Source organism: Muntiacus reevesi, chromosome 17 (assembly GCF_963930625.1).
Source record: "Muntiacus reevesi chromosome 17, mMunRee1.1, whole genome shotgun sequence".
Taxonomy (NCBI): Eukaryota; Metazoa; Chordata; class Mammalia; order Artiodactyla; family Cervidae; genus Muntiacus; species Muntiacus reevesi.
The window spans coordinates 39041077-39062352 of record NC_089265.1 but is presented as its reverse complement, the minus strand read 5'-3'; the positions used below and the strand labels follow the sequence as shown (position 1 = coordinate 39062352).

At 41.2% G+C, this 21276-nt stretch overlaps 1 protein-coding gene across 3 annotated transcripts in view; it reads right to left on the bottom strand.

Annotated features, from left to right (window-relative positions):
* Window positions 1-7678: 7678 nt before the first annotated feature.
* PUM3 (pumilio RNA binding family member 3) overlaps window positions 7679-21276 on the bottom strand; it is a 42069-nt gene continuing 28471 nt past the window's right edge. For 2 of the 3 annotated variants that reach the window (XM_065908221.1, XM_065908222.1), the window contains exons 15-19: window positions 15915-16057; window positions 15089-15311; window positions 13180-13267; window positions 10780-10882; window positions 7679-7984 (exon numbers count right to left, since the gene is read on the bottom strand). In XM_065908221.1, the coding sequence (XP_065764293.1) occupies window positions 7852-7984; window positions 10780-10882; window positions 13180-13267; window positions 15089-15311; window positions 15915-16057 (690 nt within the window). In that variant the 3' untranslated portion in view covers window positions 7679-7851. The remainder of the gene's footprint in view (window positions 7985-10779; window positions 10883-13179; window positions 13268-15088; window positions 15312-15914; window positions 16058-21276) is intronic. The other variant, XM_065908223.1, reaches the window with a different exon arrangement.

The following is a 21276-nucleotide window of genomic DNA, read 5'->3' as shown; positions in this document are numbered from 1 at the left end:
TGGGCAGGAAGGTGGCATGAGCTGGGGTGGAGAGTGCATTTTTAGAATTGATGAAATGTAACTGCAGCCTGGGACTGCCTGCCTGGATAAGGAGCTTGAGACCCCAGGGAAAGGCAGATCATCTCTCACAAGTTGTCTCAGAAGCCCCAGAGCTCTAAATGCTGCTTTTGGTCTCATGCCAGATTCTGATTTGATGCTATTTATTAAAAAGAGTACTGTGCTTAGTTGCTCAGTGTCATTTGGGAGACTTGGGTCACATGCATCTGGTTAAAGCAGGTCATTATGGGTTCACCCTACCCTGGGAGGATGGCTGTGAAATGTGGGAGGAGGGGAACCCAGACCAAAACTCACGTCCACCAGGTTGTATTACATGCAGATATCCATATAATGGGTTCCAACAGATCTACATTTAGAACTAGACTTAAGTGTTAAACAATAGATAGGACAGAATAATTGATTTGGCAAGAAAAAGTAAAACCCAAGACATGCTCAGTCCCTGAAAAGCACTTCCTTGCTGCTACAAAGGTCTTGATGAATCATGTTTATTCTATCACTGTGTACTGTTGAATGTAACAGCAGTAAGTCAGTGTCTTTACTGAAGGTTTATTAAGAACAACATGAGCTTTAAATGCAAGAGGATTTCTATGTAAAAGGAAAGTCTTGTTTTCAAGCATCTGGAAGTCATTTGAAATATCTAAATTATTCATTATGCTTAATTATAGTCATCAAGAGCACAAAGTCAGATGATTCCCATAACCTTACCAGGTTTCTATCACCTTCCACTTAAGTGTTGTCACATATCAGGCAGAAGAGCTAATCATTTCCCCCAAGAAAGAATTAACTTTAAACAAGTAATTAAAAACAAGAGCTCATGGGCCAAAATTTCTCATTACCATGTTTTTGCAGCTTTTTCTGTCCACTTCAACAATAAGCATGAGCCCATGTTTAAAAACACTAGAAAACATTTTGATGAAAGATTCCAAACACCTTTCCTTCACACGGATAGGAGCGAAAATATTGGCACCATCTTCCCAATCACTGTTTTGGGTACAAACATGCACAGAGTAATCAGTGTCTGTTTGTACACTCTGGGATGCAGAACAGAGAGGCTGTTTTAGTTACTATTCATAAAAGACGCGTGATCCAAAGAACACAGTATATATCTCCTGCTTAAGACTGCATTTACAACTTTAAGAATTCATCTGGGAAAAAGGTTACGGAATTTGGTGGCACTGTGGTGGTGATGGTTTTAAATTTAGAAAAGGAAACATGACCTATTAGTTTGCTAGGGCTGCCTAACAAATGCCACAGACTAGGGGGCTTCCCAGATGATGCTAGTGGTAAAGAACCTGCCTGCCAACGCAGGAGACATAGAGACATGGGTTTCACCCCTGGGTTAGGAAGATCCCCTGGAGGAGGAAATGACAACCCACTCCAATATTTTTGCCTGGAGAATCCCATGGACAGAGGAGACTAGCAGGCTATCTTCCACAGGGTTGAAAACAGTCAAACACGACTGAAGTGACTTACCACTCATGGGAAGCTTAAAAACAAAAAGACATTTATCACTTTACAGGTTCTGAAGGCTGGAAATTCAAGGTGAAGGTGTAGCAGGGTTTGTTTCATTTACAGTCCTCTGTCCCTGGCTTGGGGAAGGATATTTTCTCTTCACATGGCCTTCTCTTTATGTGTGTCCCGATCCCTTCTTATAAGGACATACCCAGTCATACTGAACTAAGGCCCACTCATGGGACCTCATTTTACCCTAGTTATCTTTTTAAAGACCCTATATCCAAATACAGTCACATTGTGAGGTTGGTGGGGTGGGGGGCACAGTTAGGCCCTTTATACACAGACTTGAAGGGGACACAATTAATTCAGTCCTTAACAGATGGAGATGATTATAAACCTAGTTTCCTAAGGTTCAACAGTTCAGAAGTGGGGAAAAAAAAGTTTAAGGGGCAGATTTTTATGTTTGTTGATTTAAGTCCATTAGCTTTCTTTTTTTCTAAATGTTTATTTACTTATATATGTTGCTCTGGCTGTTAAGTTGCAGCAGGTGGGATCTAGTTCCCTGATGAGAGATTGAACCTGGGCCCCCAGCATTAAGAGAACACAATCTTAGCCACTGGACCACCAGCAAAGTCCCAAGTTCATTAATTTTAATATAAAACTAGTTTGATTAGTGGTTTGGTGTAAATGGTTGCTCCTTTATCTGAGACCTTGTCCTCTCTTAACCATTATTTTAAAAATAAACACAGTCCTGTATTTGTAAGACATACTCTTAAGAGTGACTAACCTGCTCTAATTAAGATGTAACCTTTTCCAAAACTTCACTGCAAATAGAAACAGAAGTGCCATGACAGTTTTAAAAAACCTACCCTTTGCACGCAGGGAGCCTGATTCCACTAGGCTAACACCCACTATCCCAATCTTAAAAGGGATTAACCTAGCCTTAAAGGTCAGGAAGCAACAGTTAGAACTGGACATGGAATAACAGACTGGTTCCAAATAGGAAAAGGAGTACCTCAAGGCTGTATATTGTCACCCTTCTTATTTAACTTATATGCAGAGTACATCATGAGAAACGCTGGGCTGGAGGAAGCACAAGCTGGAATCAAGACTGCCGGGAGAAATATTCAGAACCTCAGATATGCAGATAACACCACCCTTATGGCAGAAAGTGAAGAGGAACTAAAGAGCCTCTTGATGAAAGTGAGAGAGGAGAGTGAAAAAGTTGGCTTAAAGCTCAACATTCAGAAAACTAAGATCATGGCACCCAGTCCCATCACTTCATGGCAAATAGATGGGGAAACAGTGGAAATAGTGACTGGCTTTATGTTTGGGGGCTCCAAAATCACTGCAGATGGTGATTGCAGCCATAAAATTAAAAGACACTTACTCCTTGGAAGGAAAGTTATGACCAACTTGGACAGCATATTGAAAAGCAGAGACATTACTTTGTCAACAAAGGTCTGTCTAGTCAAGGCTATGGTTTTTCCAGTGGTCATGTATGGATGTGAGAGTTGGACTATAAAGAAAGCTGAGTGCAAAGAATTGATGCTTTTGAACTGTAGTGTTGGAGAAGACTCTTGAGAGTCCCTTGGACTGCAAGGAGATCCAACCAGTCCATCCTAAAGGAGATCAGTCCTGGGTGTTCATTGGTGGGACTGAGGTTGAAGCTGAAACTCCAATGTTTGACCACCTGATGCAAAGAGCTAACTCATTTGAGAAGACCCTGATGCTGGGAAAGATTGGGGGCAGGAGGAGAAGGGGACGACAGAGGATGAGATGGCTGGATGGCATCATCGACTCAATGGACATGGGTTTGGGTAAACTCTGGGAGTTGGTGATGGACAGGGAGGCCTGGCGTGCTGTAGTTCATGGGGTCGCAAAGAATCAGACATGATTGAGCAACTGACCTGAACTGGAAGGGGAACAGATTCTCCTTTCTTCCAGGTCTGTTAAATCCCTGAGAGAAGGATGGCAGTGCAATCTGAAAACTACAAAAGTTAAAAATTTAAAAACATTTCTCAAATCCAGTGAACTTTTCCATGGAAAATACAGCCTCCATTCAGTCAGGTAGGTTGTTCTCAATGTGGTTAAAATCATCTGTTGATTTCTGTTAAGATTAAATAAAAATAGCATAAAGTTAAAACAACAGTGGAAACAGGAGAGAAGTCATCAGTCACTGAACAATAGCAACAAATATCTGGAAGAAGAGGAAGTTGTGAGGAAAGTAGCAGGGCCCAGAAATCTGAACAGCAGGTACATGCAGAGAAGCAGGCTAATTCTCTCTGTGATTACAGAAAATTTCAGCAAGAAGAGGTGCTAAGTACTGGAAAGAGCTGGGGTGAGGCCTAGGATGAAAATGGGGGATTGGCTCAAACAGGCTACCACTCCACACAATGGCAAAAGACTGAGTTTATTTTGTGGATTCCAGTGGTTCAGTTTCTCCAAGCTATGGGGTCCCAGATACAAGAGAGCATGACAGACAGGCACTGTATGCAAAACAGGTCAGTGAACAAAGAAAGACCTGAACAGTGCTGAGCAACCAGAATTCTGGCTGCTAGCTGGCCTCTCCTCTAGAGGCACCGAAAGGTCCAAACAGAAGCCCTACAGATCCCAACATACGGAGGACTCCAGTCCAACAGCAGCAGCCACATCTCATCACCTGTGCAATGAACTGTCAACACTCCAGAAAGTCCTGCATTTATCTCATCAGTTTTAGCGGTGTTATGTATATAAAGGGGGGCTTTACATACATAAGGAGACGCAGGTTTGATCCCTGGGTCAGGAAGATCCCCTGGAGGAGGAAATGGCAACCCACTCCAGTATTCTTGCCTGGAAAATTCTATGGGCAGGGGAGCCTTGCAGGCTACAGTCCATGGGGTCAAAGAGAGTCAGACATGACTGAGTGGTTGGGCCCACACACATATATATATAAAGGAAAGCCAAAGATCTCTCGCAGAAGCTCTCAAATGTGAGAGACCAAAATAAAAAGTGCAGACACCAGAAAAAAGACAAAGTAAAACAAAATGAACATAAAAGACAAAGGAAGGGCTGAAAGAAAAAGTGGAGGAAATATTTCACCTAGAAAGCAAATCAAAAGGCCAAAGAATCGAAAGAAAAAATTTGCAGATCAAATCAGCATTCAAAATCTGCAAAATAGGAGCTCCAAAGACAAATAATAGAGAAGACAGGGTTGGAGGAAGTAGGCGTTAGGAAGATAATACAAACACAGCCCCTGGATGGGAGGGCTTGCCTTCTCCAACGAAAATCCTAAACAAGCACCCAGTATGAAGAATGAAGAGCAGGTAAAACACAATAGATAGCAATGCCAAGATCCTGAAGTACGAGGAGGAGGCTGGCGATAAGGTCCTGAAACCTTTCAGAGAAAACCCTCTCATCCCTCCAAAAGAGGCCACACCAAAGACTGAGAATAAGAATGGTACTCGATTTCCAGTCACTCTGCAAGCTGAAGGAAATATTGATCCATGTCTTCAAACTTCCACAGCAAAAGTAATTTCAAACTAGAACTCTATAACCAGCTAAAATAGGTGCTCAGATGCAAAAAGGTAGAATAAAGACATTCAGACTTTAAATTTTGACCATATATGCATTCTTTCTCGGGAAGCTACTAGAGACTGTGCCCCATTCAAAAGAGGATGTTAAGCAAGAAGATGAAATGCATGGGATCCTGGAAATGGGCTTTCCATAAGAGACATGAACGGAAGGCCCAGGATGAAAGCCAGCTGGCTCCAGAAGAGGTGTCTGCCAGTTGACTTGATGTACTGGACAGGGTGGAAATTACTATTCAGTGACAGATAAGCACACTTTGGGCTGCAAATTTCCAAAGATTCAACTCGAAATGGCCTAAGTGATAAATAAAAGTTAATTCTCTCACGTAGCAGGAAGTTCAGTAGTAGGGCAGTTGATTATTAAGCAGTTCACCATCAAAGTTTCAGATTCTTCAACCTTCTGCTCCACCATGCCCAGTGTGCTTTCTGCATATACTGAAGTCAGTCAGCAGGAAGGCGACTCTGTTCCTTGTGGGTCTGAGACCAAAGGAAACTGTCCCAGGAATATACTTCTCCTCTGAGAAGCATATTGGTCAAGGCCTCCTTAAACCCATCACTGACTTAAGGGAAGGGCCCCTGGGATTAGTTTGCAAAAGAACACTGATGTGAACTAATCAAGGAGATGTGTGTAATGGCTTCGTGGAGTAAGGGTTGAAGCTGTTAAAATCTCAGCACATTTCTGACCCACCTGAAGCACATGAGGAGGGAAATATCAGAGCCATGGGGATAAGGGTAGACACCACAATGACATGGGAGCCTTGCCAGGCTGAAAAAAATAGAGGAAAAGGGGGCTTGCTGGAGAAGAGTTTAAACAATTCTGATGGACAGTTTGAGAAAAATAATAGGAATGCAGGAAAGAAAGTAAATAAAAATAAACGAGGCAATTTATTAATCCCAGGAAAAAGAAATTAGTATAGGAAACGTCATGACAGTTCATTACTTCCTTCAGTATTTAAGAACTGACGTCAGCATAATCATATAAACTGAACACCAATTTTTCAAGAATGATGCAATTCTATTGGGAAAATGGAAAGAAAAGAAGTAGGGGAACAGTGGTGGTGAAATGTCTCACTCTGTATTTTGCCATAATAGGAAGTTAAAAGAAAATGTTTAAAACATATATATATTTTAAAACCTCAAAAATTTTGTTTAAACACCTAGCAGAGCTAAAAAAGAACTGAAAGTTGCTTCTGGGGAGGACAAGGCCAAGAATGAAAAGGAGTAGGGCAGACAAAGGGTTTCTGTTTTTGATATATGCTTCCTAATACTCTTAACTTTCAAAACTGCGGATGTTATTTTATTTTAGTCTTACAGATGGAACAAATAGCAGAGTTTTGTCCCCCTCTCTTTCTAAATGGGCCCATTATATGGAAAACAAACTCACAATACACAGGTCAAACAAAAGCAAGCTTCTTCCCCATTATATCTCATCACCCCACCCCCAGACCCAGCAGTTCCACATCTCCACCCGTAGGCCCAGTTGGGAGTGGGGATGGGGGCGTGGGTAGGTAGACAATCTACACAAAAGAGAACCACTGGCATAGGCTCTTTTCAAGGCACCTGCCAGAAAGGGCAGCAGGTGACATCTTCTGTGTTGGAAGTAGTCCTGGGACCCGGCAGTCTGGCAGGAAAGGCTCAGCTGTTCTCAGGTGTAACCCTGGTGCAGAATGAAGTGGGTGCGCTGTTACAGCAGACTACTGAGAGAAAGCACTGAAGCTGGTTTCAAAAGCAGTCAGTATTCCTAGGCAGGGCTGTGTGAGCCTGACTACGAACCCTTCCAAGGTCTACCAATCCTTCCAAGTTTGCTTCCTTGGGAGTCAAGTGTAGTTTTAAAATTCAAACAGCCGACTGGTACTTAAATTCAAACTGCTGCATTATTAACAAATCTGCATAACCTTCCTTCTAACTCAAACTCTGGAGGCCTCAACTACTTTAGGGAAAAGTTCCAAAAGAAAGAGTTTCATTACAAAAAGCTGGAAGGCCCAATTTCAAGGACAGGAAGATTTTCCCTGTGACCCTGATATTCACACTGCTACCCTGCGTGATCCTTTAATTCACCCAGCACATTTTCCCCTACAAATCTTAATTTACTGCAGTTGCTTGTTTCCAACAAAATCTAACACGGTGTCCAATATATCAGGCAGCTGGGAATGCAGCTGCCCTAGATGTAGAGAGGCCCCATCCCTGGGCCCCTTGGGCCCCAATGGTTCCTGAAGCACTGCTCCCACCAAGGACTCTCCGTGGCTCTCATCTACCACATCCTTGCGAAGATCCCCTGAAGGAGGAAATGACAACCCACTCCAGCATTCTCACCAGAAGAATCCCAGAGACAGAGGAACCCGGTGGGGTCACAAAAAGTCAGACGTGGTACAACTGAGCGACTGAGCACTCACTCACACATGGCCTCATCTGAAGTTCTGATTCTTCCTCCTCCAAGAAGTCCTCTCAGATTCCTGTTCACTGAAGGTGTCTTTCCCCCTGAATCAATGCATACAACTACTTCATATGAATTTGTTTGGTCCTTGTGTATGACTGTCAATCCTTTTCCATTGTGACTTGCTTACTATTCAACATGATAAAAGAGAAGGCTGAGACTGTTTTCTTAAAAAGGCCATTTTTAGAAACCATTTTATAAATAGATTCTTATACAAAGAAGAAACACATATACAGAGCACCCAAATTACCAGTAAGACGGACCCCTAGCCCTTCTTTCCTGCACTGGAAGACAGAACAAGAAAAATGATTCCAACTTGTTCTTAACTGTTTCCACCTAGGCAGTCAGTTTTTCAAGTAGCATTTCTATTCCTTTGCTGGTGTTTTTGCTTTTTTCCAAGGCAGGAATCAGGCTTTTCAGTCCAGCTTTGACTTTATTTGCAACTTCTTGATCAGAACTCTGGAGAAGGCTGAAGAGAGAAGACAGAAATAAACAACACAAAAATGTATTTCATAAAGCCTCCTGGATTGGTCTGCAAATACTACCTTCACACACAGTGTCAAAAATTCACTGACATGTGAGAGAAGTCTTATATCTATAAATACTTTTTTTTTTTCACTCATCAGACGAATGATGAGGGCTAGGAGTCTATATACTCTAAAACCACATAGCTTGTCATGCTTTCACTTTGTCTTAGGACAGAACACACTGCATTAAGATTGTTTATTACATTTATTTTATCTTGCCTTCTCCACCTAGATAAACTCAAGAGAGCAAAGACCCTGTGCTTTATCTATCCCATGGCACCGTGGTACAGAGCAGACAGTCAAGCAATGCTTACTGAGTAGCTGAGTCCACATCTGCAGGTAGGTGTGCATGGAGGGAGGTGGGCCGCGTAAGAGGGAAGCAGTTAATGAATGGCCTTCTTGCTGCACTCTGTTGCTAAAACACTGAATGAAGGGGCGGAGAGCTTTACCTTAGACCTTACCTGTACAGATTTGAAAAATACCTCTGACACTCTAGTAACTATACAACCAAAAGCGTTGAGTTAAAATTCCCAAAGGCTGCAATTTGCTGGCCTCTAGAATGGAATCAACAAAAGAATCCACCTTCTACCTCACAGGGTTGTTTTTTGAGGTTCACAGGATCTCGTACCTAAAGCACCTAGCCAGAGCCTGACACGTAGTTAAGTACTCGATCGATGTGAGTCACTGAATGAGATAAGGTCAGCTCTGCTCTCTGAGGCCTTGCTGGGGCACTCCAGCCCAGGTGAGCGGAGCCCTGCAGGCTGGCAACAAATAGGCCCCTTTCTCTAGATAGGGGCCAGGTCGCAGGAACTCTCGCCAAACACCAGGGCTGAATTTCTTATTCTCCCCTGACTTCCTCATGACCACATTTACTGACCACTGAAGCACATCCTAGAAAGTAATCACTTGGCACGTTTGAAAGATCCTGGCTGCAATATTTCCAGAATGTCCGTAAGGGGAGGGGAAATGAGCAGCCCCCAACAGCATTCCAATGCTTGTGGGAGATGAGTAACGAGTACTGCCTGCCACCTGCAAAGCTGAAAGGTGCCCTCCTAACAGACTTGTGACTCACTCGGTGTTTTTATTTTATAAACCTTGGCTAAACACACAGTCACATCGTGCACAACAGTAATACAAGTTAATATTTATTGAACATATGCATTAGACCTAATGCTAAGCATCATGTATGCATTATCTCATTTAGTTTTCCTAACAACCTAGGATTATTATTAATCTCATTTTACATCCAAGAAAATTAAGGCTCAGAAAAGGCATTTAAACGCTAGAGAATAATGCTTCCCTGAGTTATTTTTCAGACTGCATACAAGGCTGATTTTTTTTCACCCAGAATGAGGCTTTTTCACTTACTCCTAAAAAGATACAGCAGAGCAAACAAACCAAAAACAAAAACACATATATGTACTGCACGAATTTAAAGAAAAATATAAACAAGCAAAGAAACTTGCCAAACAAGTCAAGCACATGACAATAATCTATAACCAAATAAAAATAATTATAATAATCAATTATTAACTTATCTACAGCTTCACTTCTCTTAGAACCTCAGATATTTCATGTTTTAGTTTTAAGGAGTACTCATAATAAATCTATAATATCCTTCTCATGTTTGAAATCCACCCAGGGGGAGTTCTGATTGATGATCAATCTTAAAAAATTAATTTTATGGCACTGCCAGAATTTTTAGTTAATTGTGTGTAATGAAAGAATATGTTAGTAGGTGTTAACACTGCAAACGCCTAATAAAGAAATTCATGTCAAAAAAGTTCAGTTTCAACTAATGGACTCCAGCTGCTCAACATCAACTGGAAAATGAGTTAATTTTAATGAGGAATAAACCAGTGATCGATATCACCTGTGCATCTAGAGATACTAATAAACCAAAAAAAATGAATGCCTATTTGGAATGTATATATTTGTGAGTACATGTGTACCAAATCAAAACATAAACTGAAGAAAAACATATGATGTATAAACAATACAAATTAAATTGCAGAGGATCTTGCATGTGAAATACTATGGGAAATTCAAGCTGAAACTGGTAACTGTTTTTTCCAAAGCTTGATGACACAGCAAGGGGTAAAAATCAACAGTGATTGCTTTAAAACAACAGAGTCTATTTTAAAATGAATATCCTTATTAGAAGGGTTTTATCTGGGAACAGAATACATGGCAATGTCAATGCCCCGTAAATTATAAACTCAACCTATGTCCAGGCAAAAATATACAAGTTAACCATATGTCTCAATTCACAAATCATCCATTTTCTATCATTTTAATTAGAAACAAAGATAAGTAGGTAGACTGTAATAGCAAATGCTTCTCGAATCCTTTCAGAAGAGTTGAAAACAAAGAATTATATGTAAAGTCAGTTGTGATTTAAAAAAAAACCTTCATCAGCGCCCAGAGGAACAAAACTAGTTCATTAAAAAAGCATACAATTATACTGTGGTCAAAACCAAAAATATGGTGAAACAATCAAATGATGCCTTGTAAATGCCATAATTTTATGATCCTTGCTATTCAAAAGAGGGCATATCGAAAAAGTGATATTTACTCTCTAGTATTTGGCAAATTCAGACCAAGGGTGACTGAGAGGAATGCTGGGCTACTGAAAACAGGCATTCCAACTGAGAAATAAATGTGAAAGAACCATGTTCTGCACCAACAGGCATTAAGGATAAGAAGCCTCAGCAGGAAAGACACACACTCTACATACCTAGAGAGAATAATGGCTCCTCGATTGACACTAGCCCAGGACTTCAGGTTCTTCACACCAACACGTTCTATGAGAGTTTTTGCAAAACAACCTGTAAAATAAACTGAAACTTCATGAACGTCATATACCAGTATTTAAACTCCCAATCACTCTCTCTCTACTACTCTTAGAGTGAGAAACATGTTTTAATAAGAAAGCTAATAGAGTTCTCACCCAATATCACTTAACATGAAAAATTCTAGCTCAGGTTGACATAACACATTTTTAATATAGCCATTTCTTTCAACCCTGACCCAAATCTCCAGCTATGTTTAGCAGTAATTACTCAAGAGAAACAATGAATTTTTATAAAATGCTCACTTGGTCAGGTTTGCATTTCTTTGTACTATTTAATGATTTAACCCTAATCTGAAAGTTATTTAGGAAGTAAAGGTGTAATAGCAGTGTTTGGTTAAAATCAAGTTGCTCCTCAAGGAAAATGCTCACTCTGAAGGTGCCATGAACACGATTATGTTTTCTCTCTACAACAGTAAACCTTTGTTCTTCCATCAAAAATACCATTCATCATTTGTTACTGCAGTACATCTGATTCCCAAGGTTTTAAGAGTATATTATTGTATTCACTGGGTTATCTAAGCATGACTAACTCTAGGACAAAGAAGAAACTCTGAATACTAGGATCTGGTACAGATGGAAGTAGAGACAACCTATTTTAAAGGCAGCTATCTTGGGTAGGTCCTACGTATAATTCATTCAAAGATATCCAATAGTGAGGAACCTTTAAAAACCAAGGGGTCTATGGCTATTTCACTCTTTGTGGCTCGTGCTCAAGAGGGTCAGAAACCAGCTGGTGAGGCAGATGACATTTCCCAAAGGTGGCCACAGCAACATCTCCTTTCCTGCGTATGCTTCTAGAATAGTGCCACTTCCCCATCTAGAGGTGGAACTGGTATCTTCTTGTGAATTGGGTGGGCCTTTGTAACTGACTTCAAAGTATGGTACAAGTGACCTTAAATCACTTCTGAGGCTAAATCATGAAGTACCATGTACCTCCTTCATTGTCCTGAAACTGGATCACTATGTTGTAAGGAAACTCAGCATGCTAGAGAGAGGGACTGAGACTGCTGGACTTAGCCACTGCCAGTCATGGTGTAAGTGGATACTCCAACCCCAAGTCAAGCAGCCCTGGATGACTTGGGGTAGAGCTTCGGAGCTCCACCAAACATCGACCAAATGACTGCTGTTCTGAAAACTACTAGGTTTTGAGGCAGCTTGTTACACATCAACAGATGACCAAGACTGCTAGCCACGCATTTGGTACTATATGAAAATGATAAATACTTCGAGTCCAAGAGGATGTGTTTTAGGGTTGCCAGTGCAATTGAAATAAGGAGAAAAGTCACTAGAAAATTCTTCACATTTTAAAAGTAAGCAAGAAAACTTTTTCTGACATAAACTCAGCTCAACTATGTATCAACTTTTTAATAATGAAGATGATGATTCAATATATTATTTTTTCTTCAAAGTTTATTACAAGAAGATTTTTTTTATTAAAAAAAAAAAGTTACAGTGAGAAATAGGGCCAAGTCTATCTTCTTAAAGACAGAGTGAGAAGTGACAGCTCTACTGCCTCAGTGATTGCCTTGCTAGCCATCAGCATTGCAACTTGCCTCAAGACATAAATTCATGATCTGTCACTTTTTCCAGACACAGTAATAGAAAGCCTGAACTGTTTTAACTCAGCGGGAGGAAATCTCTTTAGTGGCTAAAATAGAGTCTGAATTGAGTTTGAATTTAGAAAGAGAAGGTCTGGTCAAAGAGACAGGACTGACAGGGGAAGGACATGCAACTTTTCACTTAGATAAAAGATGCTGTCCTCCTAGGGAGCTGAGTTTCTACAGAGCAGCTGTAAGGTTTATGAAAAACCATGAAGTGCCAAGGACTGGCTTGCTCTTTGGTCATATGTATTCCAAGGCCAAATTGGCATCAGTTCAAAATCTCTGATAAGGGTAATTTTCTTCTAGTTATCCTTTCCTCAAAACTAGAGATAAATATGTTTTTCAATTGGGATGATGATACTCACAAACGGACCCTCCTACTCAGCTCTCACCATCCTCAAAGAACCAAATGGCATTTTAAGGCACTGGACAAGCCTGTTTTGAGGTCTGAAGTAGTAGAAGAGGGAGGGAGGGTGGGAAAGGGAAAGAAAATGGAAGGATTCAAGGAGACAAATCTCCAGGGGAAAAAGCAGTAACCACTAAATCATTTCTTACAGACATCATGTCTGAACACTCAACAAGCTTTCATCTGAGCTTAAATGGCCAGCATAAAGTTCAAGGATGCCAAACATTACTGAAATTTCACATACAATACCAGAAGAGGTCAAGTTGCACAGCCTACCTTCTCTTCCACGTTCTTTCATTTTTTTATCTTGCTCGATTAACCACTTCAGAACCAAATGTCCAGCAGGATGTTCTGCTATGTGAAGCTGTGAGAGGTCAAAAAACACATTAATTAAGAAGCTGCCTTCATCCACCTGATATCACCACATATGGATAAGGTCTCAGGTGAGCTGAAAGTTCCACAAGGCTTAAGAGGTCTTCACTGAGAATGACTACTGCTCCTGGAGAGAAAAGACCTACTCCAACCCCAGCCGAAACGAAGACAGTTATTCAAGATAACACAGCTCACACTCAGCTTCACAAGCTCCAGATTGAACAGCTCTACCACTAGGCTCGTCTTAAGATCACACAAACCACTTTTCAGATCGTCGTATGCAACACAGTAGAAACACTGAAACCCGATGTTGAACGATGTCTAAGTACAGGTGCCTGAGGAGCACTGCCTGGTGAGCAGGATAAGAAACCATCCTTCAGCTTAACCTCCCTCCTTTTCAAGGGCCATATGAACTGTTTGCATAGAGATCAACCTCTCTGTGTCCAGTGTGGGAGACAAGCTCTATTTCCTTACAGAGGAACTTTCAAGACACATGCATCATCCCAATTTGTTAACAGGATCTGCTCCATGATGGCAGGAGTCAGGGCATCTCTAAGACCTCTGGCCCATTTCTTTCCCCATCTCTTGTGTCAGACAACGGCCAGCTCCCCAAACATGTCCTTCCATCAGGAGCTCACAACCCTGCACGGGACGAGGCCCCAGCAGAATTTGGCTCCTGCCTTCCCCTTCCCTCTGCTCACTGATTTCCAGCCCCCTGTGCCTGCTGTTCTCAAACCTGCCGAGCTCTTTACTTCCTCCAGGAGGCCGCACATGGCTCTTCTCTCTACCTAGGATATTCTTCCTTCACTCATCTACCCATCTTCTGGGTCTCACTGCCCTGGGAAGTCCTCTGAGGACAAGTTGGTTCCCGTTCGTATATAATGATTTGTGTACACATATTTATTTAACTATAATGTTTCCCCAAACGGCATTCTCTGTTTTAGGTGGGGGTAGGGGGAGTGTGGACCACTGCCTAGCACATAACTGGTGCATGAACCGATAAACTTGAGATACAAGACAGAATGATACAAGGCCGAAATAACATAAGCAAGAGCAATCAGAAAGAGCAAAGAGGATTTTCCTGATGGTCCAGTGGTTAAAAGTCCGCCTGTCTATGCATGGGACATGGGTCCAACTCCTGGTCTGGGAACTAAGATACCGTGTGCCAATGGGGCAACTAAGCTTGTGCACCCTCACTACTGAAACCCACTCACCTACAGCCTGTGCTCTGCAACAATGGAAAGCCTGTGCATTGCAACTAGAGAGTAGTTCCTGCTCGCTCCAACTGGAGAAAGCCTGCACACAGCAACAAAGACCAATGCAGCCAAAAATAATAGTTCAAAAAAAAGAAAAAAGGAAAGGAAAGAGTATAGAGTTTCTGCTTGAGAGGGAGTTAAGAAAGACTTCATGGAGAAGGATTCTGAGGACTCGGAAGGATGAATAAGGCAGTTTCTGCAGGAAGAGTGCAGGAAAATGGAAGTATGGGCAGCACTTGTGACTGAGAAAAGTACATAGAAATGAAGAAGTACAAAAGTCCACAGCAAATTCTAAACTGAATTAAGAACACTGAGAAGGCTGGAAAGGCAGCCTGGGTCAGTCATGGACAACATCAACAGGAGTCTGGTTTTACTCTGCAGATAATGTAGAGTCATCAAAAGACACTGAGTATTAAAGTGAGTGTTAACAGCATTAATGTACTCTAGATAGGAGGTGAGTGAACGATCATTAAAAGGCTCTTTCCCAGAGTGTTCCCAGAGATGGGAGCTTCTGGGGCCAAAGCGGCTTTCCCGCCCGTCTCACAGCAGCATCTCACCTCTCCGTCTTTGCCGCCAGGATGTAGCTCTGCCGCTGCCAAGCTGGCGATGGCGTCCATGGTGGGCTGCACGTCTCCCGTGGCAGTGCCCAGGATGTCAGCCACCAGCACACACGCAGACTTATCCAGGACCACCTCCTGGGCGTGTCCCTGCAGGTAGCTTACCAGAGCTGGAGAAATGGACTCTAAGAGCTCTCGTCTGCGGATCTCTGTGTCTTTCTTACTGTGGGAACATGATGAATGAAGAGTCAAGGGAAGATGAATAGCAGAGTTAAGGCTTTCCTCATACAGAAACCTCTAAGGCTTTTAAGAGCTAATGTCCTGCTCTGCTCTAATTGTCTGATTTCTGCTATGCATATGGATAAGCAATTGGAGGGTGGGATAGTTTTCATTTTTGGGTCCCCAGGATCCAAATAGTGCCTGGCACAGAATGGACACTCAGTAAGTGAAGCTCGCCTTGTGTAACACACACACACACACACACACAAAAACCACAAACCAAATAAAGACAACAACAAAATATCTCACAAGACAACACATGTCTAGATTATAGTACGGATTCTGCTCTCTAGAGGACCTGATTAACTGGTTGCTTTAAACATAAAGCAAAATCATAAAAAACCACACATCCAGACACCTACTATGTGCTGGGTCTCAGAGGCAGGATACTTTCATTTCCTTTTCAGGATAAAAACTTTTAAGAATCTGCTACAACTACAGGCTTAAAAATGGAATTCACCTTTGGAGTCTGAGGGAGGAAGCATGAGAGGTGGACATGTGTGTCACTCAAAATGAATGAACAACCGGAGTGGGCTTAAGCCCTTACCTGTGTGCATTACCATCTCCCTTCTGTAAAACTTCAATGATCTCTCGTACCGTGTGAGCAGGATCTCTGGGGCTTAGTAAATACAACAGGACCTTCCTTCCATATTTGTCATTTACTATGTTCGGCAAGGAATTGATAATTTCCTGTAAAATTACAGAAGCAGAAAGTCAAACTATACACTTAAACTATGCTTAGAATCTGAATGGAAAAGGATACATAACTTTCCTCCAATGTAATGAAAAATGTACAGCTAGTTCTGAAATCGTCTCATTAAAGCTAAAGAAATTTCTTACACATGGAACACAGAACTGCTTCTCTACTGGGACTAGCATTACTGAACAATCCATTTATAGCTGACTGACCAAGCCCAAGGACTTAAGGAGCTAACTCATTCATCGTAACCAATATTTCTTAGGCGGCTATTACTTGGGACATTGCTTGCTGGGGCCACTGAGCAGATACAGTTAATTTGCAGCTGCACTTAAATGCAGCATCAGCATTGATCGGGACCATTCTTCCTAGAATTTCCCCACTGAGATGTATGTGAACGGAGATAAAGAAACTCTGTTAAATTAGAACAAGTGGATAAAGGCTTTTAAAGTTAGGTTACTTATTCATAGCAAATGAAGTATCGCATGGAAAACAAAAAGAGGGGGGGAAGGGAAAAAAACTGCAGAAAGACTCTATGGAGCAGTTACACATAATTGCTTTCTATGACATTTCCCATCAAGTTACCAAGAACAGTAACCTCCTTTTCTAGTTGTTTGAGTTTAAGGAACAAAGGCAATGTCATCCCCACCCCAAATGAGCTCCCATATAGATTTGGTGATGTTTACAAAGACAGAGGAATCACTGTGTAAAAATTCCTTTATTCTAAATATGCAACAGAAAAATCATTAGCCTTCCCCTCTCTAACATTCCTATTTCTTATAAAACAAACCTAATAATTATATTCAAAGTCACGTGCATCTGAACACCAGAGATTCTTCAGAACTGGTTGGGGCCACAGAAAAATTCCAGCCCAACCACCCATGTTTACAGAAATGAGGAACCCCGAAAGGAAGGAGGTGACCCACAGGACGATGCTGAGGTGTCAGTCAAAGGGCTCTGACTAGTCTTGGTCCCCTGACTTTCCAACTCTAGTCTCTCTCAAAGAGAACATGCACCCCCCCCCCCCAATCAGGAAAGGAATTCTCTAGGAGATGTTATACTCAGATCTGCTATTCTCTTAAGTGCCTATCAATTAGAATGAGATTAGTAATTTTATTGGGGGGGGGGAAACAAGCTGGAAAATAGGTACAATAGATATCACTACCTCAAAATGAATACAAATTTAAACCCTCAGAAAAAATGAACTTAAAATTTCAGTAAAAAATTGGAAGACAGAAAAAAAATGTAAGTTTACCAAGGGGATGGGAGCTTTTCTCCAATTTCAAGGTAAACTTGCCTCAAAGTAGACTCGATATATGGATTTCTGATAAAGAAGCATTTAGTGCCACAAATATGAGCTACCTTTAATGTGGCTTTTTCAATTTCAAGTTTAACTAAGTCATAAAAGAAAACAAATGCTTTAATCAGTTGAAGGAAGAGACTGAGAATTATATGTAGCTTAAGTGAATTTCTACAATCATTAAAAGACCTCCATAACTTTGCTGTCTTTAAAAAACCCTCTGGGGTATTATACCTTTAAAACACTTGATTTTTTGAAGGGAAAAAAACCAAAAAGGGAAGGGGGGGATGCTGTGAAGAACTATCAATGGCTGCTATTTGATTAGCTATTTTCTCTTGGTATAGGAAGAAAAGGGGGGTGGCATGAAGCCATCATGTATTCTTCAATGCACTTGGCCTTCTCTATAGCTCCTACACTTAAGGGCTAGTGCAGTGTATTTAGCTTAGGCAGAAATGGTTTCACTTTAACAAGATGCATATAAAACCCATGAAAAACTACTAAAGGACTAGCCCTCAAATTCACTGAAATTTAACTACATTTCAGTTTCCAATTAAGGAATTTAGTATCTACACTCAGGTTGGTCTGTTTCTTGAAATAGCGTCATGTTTATAAACTAACAATCCTAAGAAACTAAAAATGTTTACTTAAAAATGTGGTGTTATTTAATTCTCCCCCAACTCCTACTATCTTAGGGAAAAAAAAACCGTCTGAGCGACGCTGTATTATGGAATACTAATTCATTTCTATTTGACCTGGGGTACACAAAGGAGAGAAATTTCTACATGATCACTTGGAGAACACTGTCAGAACATATAGAGACAGGAAGAGGGAACTATATAGCGCAGCTGATTTGTGTTGAATTTGGTCTTTGGGTTCAAGTTGTGTAACCTTTGGAAAAACCTTAAACCTCCCTACACATCAACTCCCTTCTCTGTGCAAAAGGAAATTGATATACCTGCCCAACCTGTGGGCCACTACCAGGAGTAAATCAAAAAATTCACTCTGCAAACTGGGAAATGCTATACCGTCATTTTCTTCGTATGAAAAACTCCTCAATGTACAGTACCTTTAACTATGGAGATTAAATGAAGCTGACGGAGTCATGAACCTGGCATCCTCAAAGGAGAACTCCAACAACAAAGGTTCAGATGTACAGGTTTTCAATTCATTTTCCCTCTGACTTACAGAAAATCACAACAATTTTAATTGTTGTAACTTCTTTCCCTTATTTGCTTTACTCTAAAGCAGGTATGTCCAAAGAAAGGCAATGCCAAAGAATGTTCAAACTATCACACAATTGCACGTATCTCACACACTAGCAAAGTAATGAACAAAATTTTCCAAGCGAGCCTTCAACTTTATGTGGACCGAGAACTTCCAGATGTTAAAGCTGGATTTAGAAAAGGCAGAGTTCAAACTGTCAATATCCATTGGACCACAGAAAAAGCAAGGGAGTTCCAGAAAAATATCGACTTCTGCTTTATTGACTATGCCAAAGCCTTTGTGTGGATCACAACAAACTGTGGAAAATTCTTAAGAGATGGGAATACCAGAGCACCTCCCTCCCTCCTGAGAAAACAGTATGCAGGTCAAGAATCAACAGTTAGAACTGGACATGGAACAACTGGCTGGTTCCAAATTGGGAAAGGAGTATATCAAGGCTGTATACTGTCACCCTGTTTATTTAATTTATATGCAGAGTACATCATGCGAAATGCTGGGCTGGATGAAGCACAAGCTGAAATCAAGATTGCCGGGAGAAATAGCAATAACCTCTGATATGCAGATGATACCTCCCTATGGCAGAAAGCAAAGAGAACCCAAGAGCCTTTTGATGAAAGTGAAAGAGGAGAGTGAAAAAGTTGGCTTAAAACTCAACATTCAGAAAACTAAGATCATGGCATCCGGTCCCATCACTTCATGGCAAATAGATGGGGAAACAATGGAAACAGTGACAGACTTTATTTTCTTGGGCTCCCAAATCACTGCAGATGTTGACTGTAGCCACGAAATTAAAAGACACTTGCTCCTTGGAAGAAAAGCTATGACCAACCTAGATGGCATATTAAAAAGCAGAGACATTTCTTTGCTGACAAAGGTCTGTCTGGTCAAAGCTATGGCTTTTCCAGTAGTCATGTATGGATGTGAGAGTTGGACCATAAAGAAAGCTGAGTGCCAAAGAATTGATGCTTTTGAACTGTGGTGTTGCAGAAGACTCTTGAGAGTCCCTAGAACTGCAAGGAGATCAAACCAGTCAATCCTAAAGGAAATCAGTCCTGAATATTCTTCGGAAGGACTGATGCTGAAGCTGAAGCTCCAATACTTTGGCTACTTGATGCAAAGAACTGACTCACTGAAAAAGACCCTGATGTTGGCAAAGATAGAAGGCAGGAGGAAGAGAGGACAACAGAGGATAAGATGGTTCAATGGCATCACTGACTCGATGGACATGAGTTTGAGCAAGCTTTGGGAGATGGTGATGGACAGGGAGGCCTGGCATGCTGCAGTCCATGGGACTCCAAAGAGTCAGAAACGACTGAGGGACTGAACTGAACTGAAGTGCAAGAAGGTATGTACACAGAAAAAAAGTGAAGGAAGAACAAAAGAACTCCCTTGTGAAAACCCGTGGCCATTCTGACCTTGTGATGGACCCTTGTCAGATTCGTTGGCATTCCTGTTTTGCCACCCTCTTTTAAGAAGGAAAGGTAAAACTCAAAATGAAAGGTACACACTGGAAGCAGAGTTAGAGCACATATGGATTTTCAGTGGAAGAAAGAAATGCAAAATGCCCATCTACACCCATCCATGGTGCACATTCCTCCGTGGGAGCTTGTGTGTGAAACAAAAAGAAATGCTCTTTAAGAAACCTTAAAGAGCTAAAATCTAGTGGGATAGGCAAGAAAATACAATAAAAAGTTAAAACTAAAAATAAGGGATTTAAATAATGGATAAAAACAGAAATGTAAAAAGAAAGATAACTGGCAGTGATTGAGTATTTTGTTTAAAAAATATGGTGATTTATCCAAAAGTCCAACTTTTGGGCTGTCCTCAAAAACTTGGGATGTGGTTATTAAAAGTACAGTTTTGATTTTGTCAGATGGAAAAGTTATGGACACTGGTTGCAGAACAATGTGAATATACTTAATATCACTTAACTGTACACTTAAAAATGGTTAAGATAGGAAATTTTCTCACAATTAGAAAGAAAAACAAGTTGGAAGACCTATCACCATGGGGCTCACATTCCCAGAGATGGGAGCTGGGGGTGGCTATCGCCTTGGACAAGGCACAGACACTCCCCCCTCTTTCTTCACAACGCCCCCACCAACCCTCCAACCTGGCCTGCCTCACTCATTTACCTGCCTGGTCAATGAATGTTTCTGAGTGTCTAAGCCCTGGGTGAGACCACAACTAACTGCTAAATGAACAGATGGCAAAGACAAAAACCTGTAAGAGTTGAGAGGACGTGGACAGCAGGTCCAGCTGGGAGATCAGAGAACACTATTTGGAGATTAAACTGGAGCTTGGTTTTAAAGAGAAAAGGAGGAGTGCTGTTAGGCTACAATGTCGACCTGACATTTCAGGAAAACCAGTTACTCTGAATAGAGTGCTTAGCAACACTAAGCTCTCTTGGCTATTTTTATAAGCACTGCATAATGCAACAGGTTCTGTAGTGGCTGGGCGGGTAACGCAGACACATGACTCTTCATAAACATATGGGCAGCATATCTGGCAACCCTCAGTTCTGCTAAGTAAATGTCTCAGAGAAACGAGGAGACATGCAAGAATAATTATAGAACTGTTTGGAACAGCAAAAAATAATAACAGTGTTTAAAGTTTTAAACACTATAAACCACCTACATGTCCATCAACAGATAAATGGAAAAATCAACTGTGGTGTATTCATATAGT